This window comes from Phacochoerus africanus, chromosome 9 (genome assembly GCF_016906955.1).
Source record: "Phacochoerus africanus isolate WHEZ1 chromosome 9, ROS_Pafr_v1, whole genome shotgun sequence".
NCBI classification, from domain to species: domain Eukaryota; kingdom Metazoa; phylum Chordata; class Mammalia; order Artiodactyla; family Suidae; genus Phacochoerus; species Phacochoerus africanus.
Window position 1 is genome coordinate 31,155,617 of NC_062552.1, and position 14,309 is coordinate 31,169,925.

At 52.4% G+C, this 14,309-nt stretch overlaps 1 protein-coding gene across 3 annotated transcripts in view; it reads right to left on the minus strand.

The window, feature by feature from the left end:
• Positions 1-2,023: 2,023 nt before the first annotated feature.
• The window catches only part of IP6K3 (inositol hexakisphosphate kinase 3), a 29,026-nt gene continuing 16,740 nt past the window's right edge, over positions 2,024-14,309 (minus strand). The window contains exons 4-8 of one of the 3 annotated variants that reach the window (XR_007136944.1): positions 14,105-14,280; positions 12,516-12,691; positions 9,150-9,722; positions 6,886-7,898; positions 2,024-4,190 (exon numbers count right to left, since the gene is read on the minus strand). Coding sequence is in view for 1 of the 3 variants with exons in the window: in XM_047795349.1 (XP_047651305.1) it covers positions 9,306-9,722; positions 12,516-12,691; positions 14,105-14,280 (769 nt within the window). In the remaining 2 variants the exon portion in view is untranslated. Of the gene's footprint in view, positions 4,191-6,885; positions 7,899-8,381; positions 9,723-12,515; positions 12,692-14,104; positions 14,281-14,309 lie in introns of those variants that run through there. The other 2 variants (XR_007136943.1, XM_047795349.1) reach the window with 2 other exon arrangements.

The following is a 14,309-nucleotide window of genomic DNA, read 5'->3' on the forward strand; positions in this document are numbered from 1 at the left end:
CTTTTTTTTTTTTTTGTCTTTTTGCTATTAATTTGGGCCGCTCCCGCGGCATATGGAGGTTCCCAGGCTAGGAGTCAAATCGGAGCTGTAGCCACCGGCCTAAGCCAGAGCCACAGCAACGCGGGATCCGAGCCACGTCTGCAACCTACACCACAGCTCATGGCAAAGCCGGATCGTTAACCCACTGAGCAAGGGCAGGGACCGAACCCGCAACCTCATGGTTCCTAGTCGGATTCGTTAACCACTGCGCCACGACGGGAACTCCTCACCCGTCTACTTTGTATGTTTCCAGGAGACTCCTGCCCTGAGTCAGGGAGTGAATTCAGAACCAAATACAACGTTAGAAGTGACAAGGGCTTTAATGGAAGTGTTAAAGAATACTAGGCGTTTGGAGAAAGAAATAGTCCTTCTAGCTGTTGAGATTGGGGGAATGGGGGAAGATCAGGGATTGCTTCTGAAGGAGATGGCATTTCTGCTGGGCCTTGAGGATGGTTAAGCTTTGAAAGTGGGATTGGGAGAGGGACTTTGAGCAGCAAGAGCCAGGCTTGGGGCACGACTGGGAGAGAGAGGAAGTGGGGGGACGGAGATCAGTGGGTGGTTTTAGCAGGGAATAGCTCTGAACTGTCTGAAGTCCTTAAGGGTAAAGACCTATGAATGGGAACACCTGGGGACACAGGGATGTGTGATGCCTGCTTGAGGGGAGTTGGGGGGGTGGAAAATGAGGCACTCAAGGCCCCCTCCCACGGCATTCTCCACCCACCAGTACCTCTCCCTGTACCACTCTCACCATTTGCAGTATTTGTAATGCACACTGAGTCTGTTTTACTTTAACCTTTGTATTCTGTTGCTTTTGCTGCAAGAATGTTGCCAAGAGCCTGAAATGTACAGGAGAGCTGTTTCTCAAGGCTCTAACCTTTAAAGGTATAGCACCACTTTCCCACTCCTATGGAGATTAAAAATTTGCAGAACAGAGAGTTGTCTTGTTGGAGGTTTATGGGAACATTGTGAGCAGACACTTGTGGATATCTGTAAGAACAAAAGATTCTAGCACCAAGAAGTTTGCAGCACCCAATCACATCCCTTCCTGTTTCAGTACAAAAGAAGCCAGAATTCTAACTTGGGGAAGGTTGTTCTTTGGGACACTAGTCCACCATCTTCTCAGTCTGCTGGCTTTCAGAGTAAAGTGGCTGGTCTTTGCCCCAGCAACTCATGTTTTGATTTATTGGCTGGTTGTGCAAGAGCAGTACCAGCTTGGACTCAATAACTTATTTATTTATTTATTTATTTTTGGTCTTTTTGCCTGTTCTAGGGCTGCATCCATGGCATGTGGAGGTTCCCAGGCTAGGGGTCTAATTGGAGCTGCAGCCGCCAGCCTGCACCACAGCCACAGCAACGCCAGATCTGAGCTGCATCTGTGACCCACACCACAGCTCACAGCAATGCCGGATCCTTTAACCCACTGAGCAAGGCCGGGGATCGAACCTGCAACCTCATGGTTCCTAGTCGGATTCATTAACCACTGAGCCACGATGGGAACTCCTCAATAACATATCTATAACCACACAGTTTTGATGATGCCCAAAGGGCAAGAATTTATTTACTATCAATATCAAGCACCAGGCACCTAGGGCTGACTGTGGTGGGTGCCCTGAGGCCTTCTCATTCTGCCTGAGGCCACACCACAGCTGTGGCTTGGAAGAGCACCTGGCTGGTCGCCAGCTGTGCTGGGAGGGTTTTCACCCCACTGAGGAACAAGCACAGTGAGAGTTTGAGAATTGCTGGAGCAGGGGAAGCCACAACCAGGGTCTCCTTTTCTTTCTTTTTTTTTTGCTTTTTAGGGCCGCACATGGGGCATATAGAAATTCCCAGGCTAGGGATCTAATTGGAGTGGCAGCTGCCGGCCACAGCCATAGCCACAGCCACATAGGATCCAAGCCACGTCCGAGACCTATACCACAGCTTGTGGCAACACCGGAGCCTTAACCCACTGGGCAAGGCCAGGAATCAAACCTGCATCCTCATGGGTACTAGGTGGGTTTGTTACCGCTGTGCCACAATGGGAACTCCCAGGGTCTCCTTCTAAGGCTCTCCTTCCCCAGCACAGCCTTTTCCTGATCAACCTACCTCCCTCCCTTCCCCCCGACTACAGGCTTGCATGGCTTGGTGGTCCAAGAGTGAGGTTTTGGAAGCTGATAGACCTGGGTTGGCAGATGAACTTGCTCATTCATACATTCATTCATCTAAGACTATCTGTAGACTTTGTGCCCCTCCCCCCACAAAAATGTGAAGCTCCTCATTAACACATTATTAAAGATGTCGAGATAAAAACAGCAGGGCATTAACCCAGGTGGGTGGGTGAGGGGTGGCTTCAGATCACACTCCCATGAAGCCAGCCCTGAGCCCCTCGAATGTGTTGGACAAAACAGATGAGGCCCTGATCCCATGAGTTTCACATTTAAGTGGGAGGAGAGGACAACCAAGCAAACATCGATAGCAATAATAATACTAGTGCTTTCTATCTATTCTATCACCTCATAAATGAACAAGATCATTTCAGACGTGAGAAGTGCCAAGGAGGGATCAGGGTACTGTGTCCACAGTGATGGGGTGGGGGGTGGGGTTTGGGTGGCTTGGAGGGGCTTGTGTTTTCGAGAGACCTGGGTCACTCAAGGGCAAAAGCGACTTCCAAGGGCCTTCGGGGCAGCTTTGGGTGGGTGCAGGGACTATGAAATCACACTCTACCTTAAGAGGAGGATGATAATGATAAATGAGCACGTACTGAGTATTTGCTGTGCGCCCAGCCCTGTTCTAAATGCCTTCGTCTTGACTCATTTAGTCCTCACCAGTGGCTCTCAGAGTCAAGTACCTCTACTGCCCCACTTGACAGAGGTGGAAACGGAGGCCCAGAAATGGCAAGACGGGCCAAGGTCCTCGGCGGGTAAGTGGCAGAGGCTGGACTTGAACCCTGGCTGATTCCACTCACACCTCCATCAGATGTCTTTCCAGGCCTCCTTGCAGCATTTTGTCATGAGCTGTGTGTGGCATAGTTCCCACGGGGTTCTTGGGCCTCTCTGGCCTTGTTTCACCTTTTCACCCCGCCCCCATCCATGCCTGTGGTGGCTGGATCCAGAGTCTGGACTCACTGGCTTGTCCGTCACCTGGCGCCATTCTGGGCACATTAATAGGCACTGCCTGGAACGTGGCTTGGCAGTGCCAGTCCCTCAGGGAGTTGATGACCATTTTAACACCCACCTGCTGGCTGTCACTCATCCCACACTGAATGCAGCCTCCCCAGGCTCCTTGAAAACCCCCAGCAGGGCTGGGCCTCCCAATCCATTTAGAATGGGTATTTGGGCTTTATGGAGCCCTGCTGGCTCTTTATAGAAACGAGGCACCATCGGGGGAGGAGGGAGGGAGGGACCTCAGCTTCAGTTTTTCAAGTTATAATGATCCCAGTAATTGAGACACTGAATTGCACATTTAAATCGCTGGAAAGTAAAAATATCGTTTTGTAATGCTGGTGTTAATAATGTAAACATTAAAAACGAATTAAATACTTAGCTGTATTGTGGGGCACGATTGCCTGATTTTTCTTCTCTCGGTGTATTCAACTGGGGGAAGTGGGTGGCTGCAGCACCCAGAGCAACCAGCTCGGTTACCCTGAAGAGCGGGCCTGGACTCGTGCCAGAGGACCTTGTCCCTTGATGGACCTGTATAAAGGTCAGCCGTAAGGGTCACGGTGGCAGCACATTGCTGCTTTTTCCTGCAGGTGAGTTTTTTTTCAAGATACGTTAGCGTTTGAGGTGTCCTGGGCTGGGCTCTTAAATGGCAGCCTCAGAGACCCTAACCCCTCCTGCCATCGGCCTCAGGGACCTGCCACCCCCCTTCGCTCTGCTCTCCAGTCAATGTCACCTCTCCAGTCAATGTCACCTTCCCTGACTCCATCTAGAGCAGCAGCCTCGTCGTTTTGGTCCCCCTTTGCCTCAAAGCACAGTTGCTAATGGACCGCAGGCCCTGTGAACAGCATTCTCTCACCTAAGGGATCCAAAGACAAAGGGCATCGGCCCAGCCGTCCACACCTGGTGGCTTGAGGTCCAGAGGAGAAAGGTGAAGGGCAGGGCAGGGGCAAGTCGGATTCTGGATTTCTGTCTTTGATGAGCTCTAAAACTTGCTGATCCATCTGGGGGCAGCTGAGTGACAGAGGAGGGGCTGTGAGCAATGCACAGTGGCGAGGACCCAGCCCGGGTGCCAGTCAGCCTGCCTGGCTGCCATCCCACCTGGTGATGTCCCAGAAGTGCTTTTCTCCCTCCCTCCGCCCCTGCTCCCTCCCCTCGAATCCTTGGCACTCAGGCTTTCATTTCAGTTCTTTCCCTCATCTTCTGTTTTATGTGTTTGGCCACGGAGGATGCAGATTTAAATCAAAAGTCAGAAGTTTAGATCATTTTGAAGAGCCACTGATGAGTGGTCCTGTCTCGCTGTTTGTTTTATCGGGCTGCTCCCTGCCCTCGCCTGCGTGGTCTGAAAGGCTCTGTGCGGCTGGGAAGAGTGATGGGGCTGCCGGGGTGCTGCCCAGAGGCCAGGGCTTCCTGATGACATTGCATTATGGAAAAGCTGTAATAAGACTCTGCTTTCTAGCTTCCTCTTCAATCACACAGGGGACACCAGAGGGACAGAGGTGGGGCCTGCTGACTGTCTCCCAGACTGCCCTTGTCCCCGAAATCCCGACCAGCAGGGAGGCCAGGAGTGGTGGTGCCCACATCACCTGTCTTGAAGACCAAGTCATGGTCCCCGTAGGACAGAGAAGGAAACTGAGGCCGGGGAGACGCTTAGCAAATCTGGGCACACTCACTGCGTGAGAACTCTCTGGGGGAAGAATCTGGGTCAGAGTCCACAGCTCTGGCACTGCCAGTCCCCTGCCGTCCCCTCACGGCCCCCTCCCCCACTTGTTCTTTTTGTCTTTCTCGCTCCTTAAATCAGGTCTCCATCTGATGTGAGGATTATGAAAAAAGATGTTATGATAGAGAGAGGCTAGGTTTTCACCCAACTCTCTTCCTCTTTCTTTCTTTTTTTTTTTCTTCTTTTTTTGGTCTTTTTGTCTTTTAGGTCCGCAGCTGCAGCATATGGAGGTTCCCAGGCTAGGGTTCCAATTGGATCTGTAGCCACTGGCCTTCGCCAGAGCCACAGCAACGCTGGCTCTGAGCCGCGTCTGCGACCTACACCACAGCTCATGGCAACGCTGGATCCTTAACCCACTGAGCGAGGCCAGGGATAGAAACCACGTCCTCATGGATGCTAGTAGTTTTGCTAAGCACTGAGCCATGATGGGAACTTCTAACCCTCTTCCTCTTTCTTTCATCTTTTTTTTTTTTTTTTTTTCAGTCTTTTTAAGGCTGCAGCCACGGCATATGGAGGTTCCCAGGCTAGGGGCTGAGTGGGAACTTCAGCTGCCGGGCTACACCATAGCCATAGCAACACCGGATTCTTAACCCATGAGCGAGGCCAGGGATCAAACCTGCACCCTCATAGATACTAGTCGGATTCGTTTCCACTGAGCCATGATAAAATTCCCTCTTCCTCTTTCTGCACACATAGCTGAACTGTATTTCAGCCCTGGCATCTGAAGAGGATCACAGGTTCTTGCCCAGGAGTGGGAGTGTGCCTTCTTGGCAAGGTGTGGCTTTTAGGACCATAGTTGAAGATGGTGGTGTCACAGGAATGGAGGAGCCTGGGTCCCTGGATGGCTGTGTGGAGCCGAGGCTCTCTGCCACCCAAAGGGGACTGGAAAGTTAAACTACTGATATGTGGGGATTGTTTGCAAACAGCCCACACTGCTTAACACCTATGTGTTTCTCACTTCAAAAAAGAAGAGTGGATTTCCTGTCGTGGGTCAGCGGTAAGGAGCCGGACTAGTATCCATGAGGATGCTGGTCTGATCCCTGGCCTCAATCAGTGGGTTAAGGATCTGGCGTTGCTGTGAGCTGTGGTGTAGGATCTGGCATTTCTGTGGCTATGGTGTAGACTGGCAGCTGTAGCTATGATTCAGCCCCCAGCATGGGAGCCTCGATATGTCTTGGCTGTGGTCCTAAAAAGACAAAAAAAAAAAAAAAAAAGAAGGTGAAAGCTCTCCATCTGGATGAGTGAGGCCAGCAAAAGGCTCCGAGCAGGAGCAAGGAGAGGCGGAAAGTTCAGAGGCCCTTTCTAAGTTCTCACACTCTGGGCTTTCTCCGTGTCCATGTAAATCTCCCTTGGCCCAGCACACTGTCCTCCTGTGGCCAACAGAGCACTTGCTGTGCCCTGAGCAGAAAGCTTGACCCTAGTTCCTGAGGTTGCCGAACCTTTCCAGGAATACCTGCCCTTGTCATCACATTTCAGACCCACCTCCCTTTCAAGGCACAGCTCACCCCGCGTGGCGTGAGTCCCCACGACCTCTGATCTCCTATGCAGCACTCTGCATGGCTGTGCAAACAGCACTGCCCCTGGTGAAGACCCAGCATGTGTTCATACGGGGCCTTTACTCCCTCCCTGAGTCTAAGGGTCTCAGGGTGACACCACGATCCTCCCACTTCCCCCAGCACCACACTGCACGTGCTAGGCTCTCGGAAAATATCTGTTGGATGGAGGGATGGAAGGAAGGAAGAGCGGATTAATGAACCACAAATGAATGAATGAGCTCCTGGGCCAGACGACCAAGGATCTCCACCACTGGGGCTCTCTCTTTTTCTCTTCTCTTCATTTCTACTCCCAGCCACTAAAGCCCCCTCTGAATGGGTTGGTCCTTCCAGGACTCATAGGCCTGCCGGACCTCTTGCCGCTGCTGCTAGGCCCCACCAGGGCTGCCACCTCGTCCCACTCCTGTCAGCTTGCAGGGACCCCATGCAGGCTCACCTCCTCCAGTACTTGCCCAGACAGCTCTGCTCGCAACAGCCCATTCAGCCTTGTTATGGAACTGATCCTCTGTGCCCTGCAGATGAATCCGTTGCATCGCCCCGTGCTGGCCTGTTGTGTTGTTCATGCCTCCTCAGCTAGAGTCTGAGCTCCCAAGAGCTGGGTCTCCCACAGCCAAGGGGTGAGCAGGGGGGCCTCTGTGCGGGGCCAGATGCACTGGCTGACCCTAGAGGACCCGGGACTCCCTCAGCTCCTCCCCTCTGTAAGGAAACGGAGATTGGGGAGCAAAGGCAGACACACCCACCGCCTTCTCTCCTCTCCCTCTGCCCAGATCAGCAGTAACTGGGTGGATTCCTTCAGCCGAGTTGCTGAATCTGCAAAGCCTTGCATGAGGTTCCAGGCCACTGTTACTCTTCTGAGTCCAGTGGTCAGGTAAGAACAGTCTAAAACCGTAGCCAACCTTGTCCCTGGCAGCCAGCTGCCCCTTTGTGGATGACATCTTCAGGGGGAGCTGGGAATGGGGGCTGGTGTGCAGATGAGGAGGAAGGTCCTCTGTGAAGGGCACCATGGCATAAAGGGGCAGCCCAGAGGCAGGTGTCACAGGGCAGGACGATGGAGCTCACGGCAGAAGCCAGCGCAGCACAGTTGGCAGTGGAGGTGGGTGGCTGGATCTGGAAGCCTTCGTGTCCGGCTGGCATTCCCACCTCATACTCAAGCAGGTCCCACAGCACCGGAGCCTGAGAATGGGGACAGGAATCAGAGCGAAGCCAGGAGCTTTGGCCTTGGATGATGTGGTACCAGGTTTTCCAGCAAGGAGGTGGCCCAGGAAAGGCAGTACTTAGGGCTCTACTTTGTCAGCAAATACTTCTTTCTGGCTGATTTCTTTTTGCCATCCAGGAGGCTTTGACGCAGTTTTCCCACCACGGATGCAGAGCATGCAAATCAATCACATCTTTATCTTGGCTAAACATCATTAGGCAAGTTAACTTGCTTTGAAATCCATATAACATATCCTAAAATTAAACAAAAAAATTTTTTTAATCATCCAGGCCATGCTTTGTTTCTATTGGTGTGGATTTTGGAAAGTCGATGATAATTAGCTATGAGAATACAAATATTATTTCTCTTCTTTTTTTTTTTTCTTTTTTCTTTTTGCTGAGCCTGAGGCATGCAGAAGTCCCCAGGCCAGGGATCAAACCCCAGCCACAACAGTGACCCAAACCTCAGCCGTGACAATGCTGGGTTCTTAACCTGCTAAGCCACCAGGAACCCCTCAAACATTATTTCATTTGCATTGTATAAGGACCACTTACTTCTCAGGTCTGTAGACGCTTTATTAGCTACTATCCCCCCCTCCCCCTGGCTTCCCCAAAAGATTGCAGGAAACCAGTGAACTGTTCTTGCTGTTAAACCCTAGTTACCCATAAATTGGAAATACCATACAGTGCAATGATCAGAATGAACAAACAGAAAGGGTAATAAGGCACGCCAAATAATCACTGGTGACCTCAGCAATTTTATTAACAAATTTATTTCCCTAATTGGGTAACGTATCTCAGTGCTTGACTCAAGGGCATTGTAATAGGTTTCCACACTGCAGAAGGAATTAATTAGAACCGTTGGCTCTTGGTTCTGTATTTACGCTTGTCCACCCATCTTGTAAACATTGCGCCTGATTGCCTCGGTCCTCCAGGCTCCCCTCGCCTGACTCCCCCCCTCCCAATAAATAAATAGAAAGCGGAGAACATTTCGCATCCTCCTCATGCACAGTCTGGTGCCACCGGAAGCTACATTTCATGGTCAGAGTCTGGCAGAATCATCACTTGGCACAGGACCTGCCTCTTCAGGGGCAGAAATGGAGAAGCTGGGGTCTGGGTTTGCCAGTGCTGTGTCTAGGCTTGTCCTTGTCCACTCAGAGCCCAGGGACAGAGCTGGTGTCGCCTTCTGAGGAAGGTAAGGGACATCCGTCAGCTGTCTGCCCTGGGGGCGGGCAGCCCCCCCACCTGCCCCCGCCAGCAGAAAAGCCATGAACTGGGGATGGCTTCCTTCAGGCTTCTTCGGGTTGTTTTTTGCCTCACAGCTTGTGGGTACTGCTGCAGGACACCACGAAAGCATCTTTAAATGCGAGAACTCTAGAATCTCCCTGTAACGCTGGCCTCTAGCACCGGGCGCTCCCTCCCTGTCCCCCAGAAGGGCACCGTTTCACACACCATCCACCCTGCTGTGTCTGCATTGGGGCGAGACGCCAGGCTACGTGGAGTTACCTCCAGAGCTGGTTTCTTAGCAGCTGTCAGCACAGCCTGCCGTGTATAGAGATGATCTTTGAACGTAGATATAATTATTTACAGGGACGTCTCAGCTACCAAGAGGTCCCTTTTGAGAGCTGTATTCCCGAAAATTCTCAATGGACTGGACACGTCTCATGCGCCCTCCTGAATATCCCGCAGGATCTGGATGAGGTTTTCCAGGCCAAAGATATAGCCGAGATCTGGCCCATCGTAGGTGGCTCGTTCATTCCAGGAGCCTTTGTACGTTGTATGAGCGAAGTCGATCATGCGGACGTCGACCTTGGCGAGGGTGTCACTGCTGCTGGGGGCGGCCTCCTGCCCATCATAGGTGATGAGAAGGGAGCTGGAGTAGAACCTGTAGGAACTCTGGCTCCTGATGACAGAGAGGAGGGCTTGGAGCTGGTGCTGCATGGGCTCCAGCAGCTCCGTCCGCAGGCGGGTCCCATCATGCAGGAACTGACAGAGCGCTTGTCGGAAGCCCTCCACCGACAGCTTCCTTCCATAGTACTTGTCTTTGCAGAGGAAGTGCTTCTTATCAGCTTGATAAACCTTACATTGAAAAAAGAAGATCAAGAATGTGAAGAATTGCAAACTTAAAAAATTTTTTTTGTCTCTCTCTCTTTTTTTTTTTTTAATTATAGGGCTGGACCCTCAGCATATGGAAGTTCCCAGGCTAGGGATTGAATTGGAGTTGCAGCTGCTGGCCTACACCACAGCCACAGCAATACCTGATCTGAGCCACTTCTGCAACCTACACCACAGCTCCCGGCAACACCGGATCCTTAACCCACTAAGTGAGGCGAGGGATCGAATCTGCATCCTCATGGATACTAGTTGGTTTTGTTACCACTGAGCCACAATGGGAACTCCAAACTCCAAAACTTTTTTTTTTTTTTTTTGGTCTTTTTGCCTTTTCTAGGGCCGCACCTGCGGCATATGGAGGTTCCCAGGCTAGGGGTCTAATCAGATCTGTAGCCGCCGGCCTATGCCAGAGCCACAGCAACACAATCCGAGCTGTGTCTGCAACCTACACAACAGCTTATGGCAATGCCAGATCCTTAACCCACTAAGCAAGGCCAGGGATCGAACCCACAACCTCATGGTTCCTAGTCGGATTCATTAACCACTGAGCCACGATGGGAACTCCTTCAAAACATTTTTAATTGCATCTGCTACAGTGGCAGCATTGTGAACTAACATAATCTAGAGAGGTTTCTGGAAAGCAGGGCAAGGATGGCTGCAATGCATGGCAATATGATCTTTGTCTGAGCAGCTGTGCAAGCCTTTGACAGGGGAAAATGTTTGGATCTCCTCTCGTGAATTTCCAGAGTCAGCCTCCCAATCACAATTTAAACCCTGGGAGTTCCCATCATGGCTCAGCAGAAACGAATCTGAGTAGTATCCATGAGGATATAGGTTTGATCCCTGGCTTCACTCAGTGGGTTAAGGATCCTGTGTGGACTGTGACAGGCCAGCGGCTACTGCTCCGATTCCACCCCTAGCCTGGCAACCTCCATATGCCGTGGGTATGGCCCTAAAAAGATATTTAAAAAAAAAAAACCCAAAAAACAATTAAAACCCTGGCTTCTGGCCCTCTTCAAAGCAAATATTAGCAAACCCAAGCGAGAAAGCTTTAGTAGGAATCTGAAATCACAGCCAATGGCCTTGGAAACCCAACTAGATTCAATTTTCCCCACCAGAGTTCACAAAATCCTTCCTCTGCAGATTCTAAGGAAACCGTAATAGCTCCAGAGGCAGAGTGGGGTGAGCTGTTTGAAGATAAAAAGACAGGCTAGGAGTTCCTGTTGTGGCTCAGTGGTTAACGAATCTGACTAGCATCCATGAGGAGGCAGGTTCGATCCCTGGCCTTGCTCAGTGGGTTAAGGATCCTGTGTTGCTGTGAGCTGTGGTGTAGGCTGCAGATGCGGTTTGGATCTGGCATTGCTGTGGCTGTGGTGTAGGCTGGCAACTGTAGCTCTGATTTGACCCCTAGCATGGGAACCTCCATATGCTGCAAATGCGGCCCTAAAAAGAAAAAGAAAAAAAAAAAAAAAGACAGGCTAGACCAGATGTGGATGTTTTCAGGCAGCCAATGCAGTCAGTGGAGCTGGATGGAGCAGGGAGATTGAAAGCCTCTCTGTGGGGCTGGGGGCTCACCTCCTTGGCACCAGCTCCTCCTCCCCTCCAGTCATGTCTTGACGGCCAGAAGGGAGCAGATAGCGGAGAGATGCTGAGCGAGGGGCAGTGGCAACCACTCCCATCCCACGGAAATGGCACAGGCAGCAGCAGAGGCTGCAGTGGCTGGCCTGGCTGGAGGGGGACTTGGCACACCTCTGCCTGGCACACCTGGAAAGGGCTGCCTGCACCTGGCCAAGACAGCTTCTTGGGTCTTCCCTGCCTTCAGAATACATGGTATGTTTACGGAGAACCAGAGTTGCTACTGCCATTGGAGGGCTGGAGATCAGCTGCTGTATTAGCCATCATAGACACGCGACAGGCACCACTTTCTACACAAATCAGATCGATTTCAGAAGGTTCAAGGTACAGAGAGAGATTCCATTTACACGCCGCTCTCTTGGGGCCTGTGTTCTGAGCCTTCTCAGGGACATCTGTGCCACAAATTTATAGACTCAACTTCCAGCGTCAAGGGGGGGCAGTTTCAATTAAGGAATGTTTACCACCAAATCGGTGTCTGGTTGTCTTTGAGTGGATGGGCTCTGAGAGCGAGTGGGTGGATCTCCTGCTGTTCTCGCTGCCCCAGCCCTGAGCCACAGCAGGGCAGCCGAGTTGGAGTGTGGTGCCTGGGCGATGTTTGTTAACCAGAACAGGGAGTGAGAAGGAGCAGAAAAGGCATAGGAAGAAGAGGGAACAGCTGGTAAGGATTCAGAATGCAGAAGCCTCATGGCATCGGAGAAGGAGAGCAGCCAGCTGCCAAGTCCAGGAGGTCAAGGGCTCCACGGGGCTTGGAGCAGCGTTCCCCATTCCCGCCCAGCCCTGCTCACACACTGTCATCAGCGGTCTGCTCCCAACACGGGCGGGACCCGTGCAGCCACTGTGGGAAGTTCCAGCTGCCAGAGACCCCGAGACCAGTTAAAACATGCTGGCGTTTTGACTCCACCATCCTGAAAGGTTCACTTTAAACAACCCAGTGTGTCCTAGACCAGGATGTGCGTCTCCTCGGAGAAAGAGGGGCCCGGCCCCCCTGCATGCGGTCTACCTATGCTGCCTGCCTGCACTGCCTACCTGCACACTGCCTGCTTGCACTGCCTACCTGCATACTGCCTACCTGCGCTGCCTACATGCGCACTGCCCACCTACATGCCACCTACCTTCACCACCTACCTGCATGCCGCAGATGCGCAGGCCCAGGCGAGCCGAGGTGCTCTGCGCACACTTCTTCGCATGGCGGGCCTTCTTCTCCTCCGATGCATCGTCCCCGTGCTGCCGGGTTCCCATCTTCAAGTCCAGGATGCAAGGATGCTTGTATTGCGACACAATGTTCTCCAGCAACAAGAACCCTGGTTGATCTATGTTAAGGAAGCCCCCAGGGACAGAGGGCCACTGCCCCTCAGGAAAAGCCTCCCCTCACCCCTTGCTCCACTCCTGTTTCTTTTTCTTTCTTTCTTTCTTTTTTCTTTTTTTTTTTTTAGGACCGCACCCGCAGCATATGGAGGTTCCCAGGCTAGGGGTCAAATTGGAGCTACAGCTGCCGGCCTACGCCACAGCCACAGCAACATGGGATCCAAGCTGTATCTGTGACCTACAACACAGCTCATGGCAATGCTGGATCCTTAACCCATTGAGCAAGGCCAGGGATCAAACCCATGTTACTAGTCAGATTCGTTTCCACTGAGCCACAACAGGAACTCCCCACTTCTGTTTCTTTTACCACAGACCAGCCTGTCATCGCTACTAAGCATGCAAGGCATTAACTTTGCTGGCCGCTTCAATAAGTCCATTTATTTAGGGGCCTTTGTGAGTATGTGAGCTTCTTTTCCTTTTCCTTTTTGCTCCGAGGTTGAAATCTAAATGCAGGCGTGAAATCTCTGGCAGGCCATGCCCAATTTACATTTTCTGTCAGAAAATCATAAGGCTAAAACCTCGAGTCACTGAAGGGGCCAATACCTTTTGGAAGAAGTGGGTTGATGTTGTCTTCGGCAATGAGTTGCAGGAATATTAATTTCAGAGGAGTAATTATCCTGCAAAATCTTCTTAGGGATTAGGGTTGCAGATGTGTCTTAGTAAATACTGCAAAGCCAGTCTCCAGTTTGCAGGAAGGAGCCCAGGGTTGACAAAAGGGGTGTTTCAAGCCTGAATTTGCTCACAGAGTCTGGGGGTGGGGGTGGAGGTGGGAGGAGGGCTTCCCAAGGGGTCTATCCCCAAGGACACCTCCCTAAGAAAGGGGCCACATACGCTTCTCACCCATCAGCTCCGTGACAGCCACACGGAGAATCGGGAGGGATGCGGGGACTCACCCAGCCTTTGAGCCCCTCTGCTCCCATTGCCCCCCAGCGAAGCAGAGACCCCGGCCCAGCCCATCCTCCCTGCTCAAGAGGCAGAGATATGACCAGTGGCCAAAGAGGGGCTGTGTGCCCAGCTTTACCCCTGTCTGCCTTCCTCAGCCCCTGTTTTTTCTTTTGGAGAGAAATCTGGTTTCTTCTAGGTGACATCTGAGGACTTGCGCCTCCTGCCACATCAGTCTCTGCCCTGCCGCTCCCCCCACCCTATGTGTATCCCCCTCCGCCCCAGCCCTGCAAGTGTCTCCCTCCCAGCCGCTGCCCCCAGCTCCTCCCTGGGCCCTGTGTGTGTCCCCACCCCCACCCCCGCTCCCACCCAGCCCTGTTTCCCGCCACCCATCCCTCCCCTGGCCCTGTGTGTGTTTCCCTGTCCTGCCTTGTGTGGCTGGCAGGGCACACGATGGGCAAGGATACGGTGCCGCTGGTTCTCGGGGTACTCGGCGCACAGGCGGCTCAGGTGGGCCTGGTGGCAGTGCAGGCCCCAGGGGTTAAAGCCTCTCTTCTCGGCCTGGCTCCCATCGGCATCTCCCAGCAGAGGGGAGACCTGGGCCTTGAGGTGGAGCTCGGACCTCAGGAGCGCCGTGGCCGGGCTGTGGGCGAGGGGAGCATATGCAGTCAA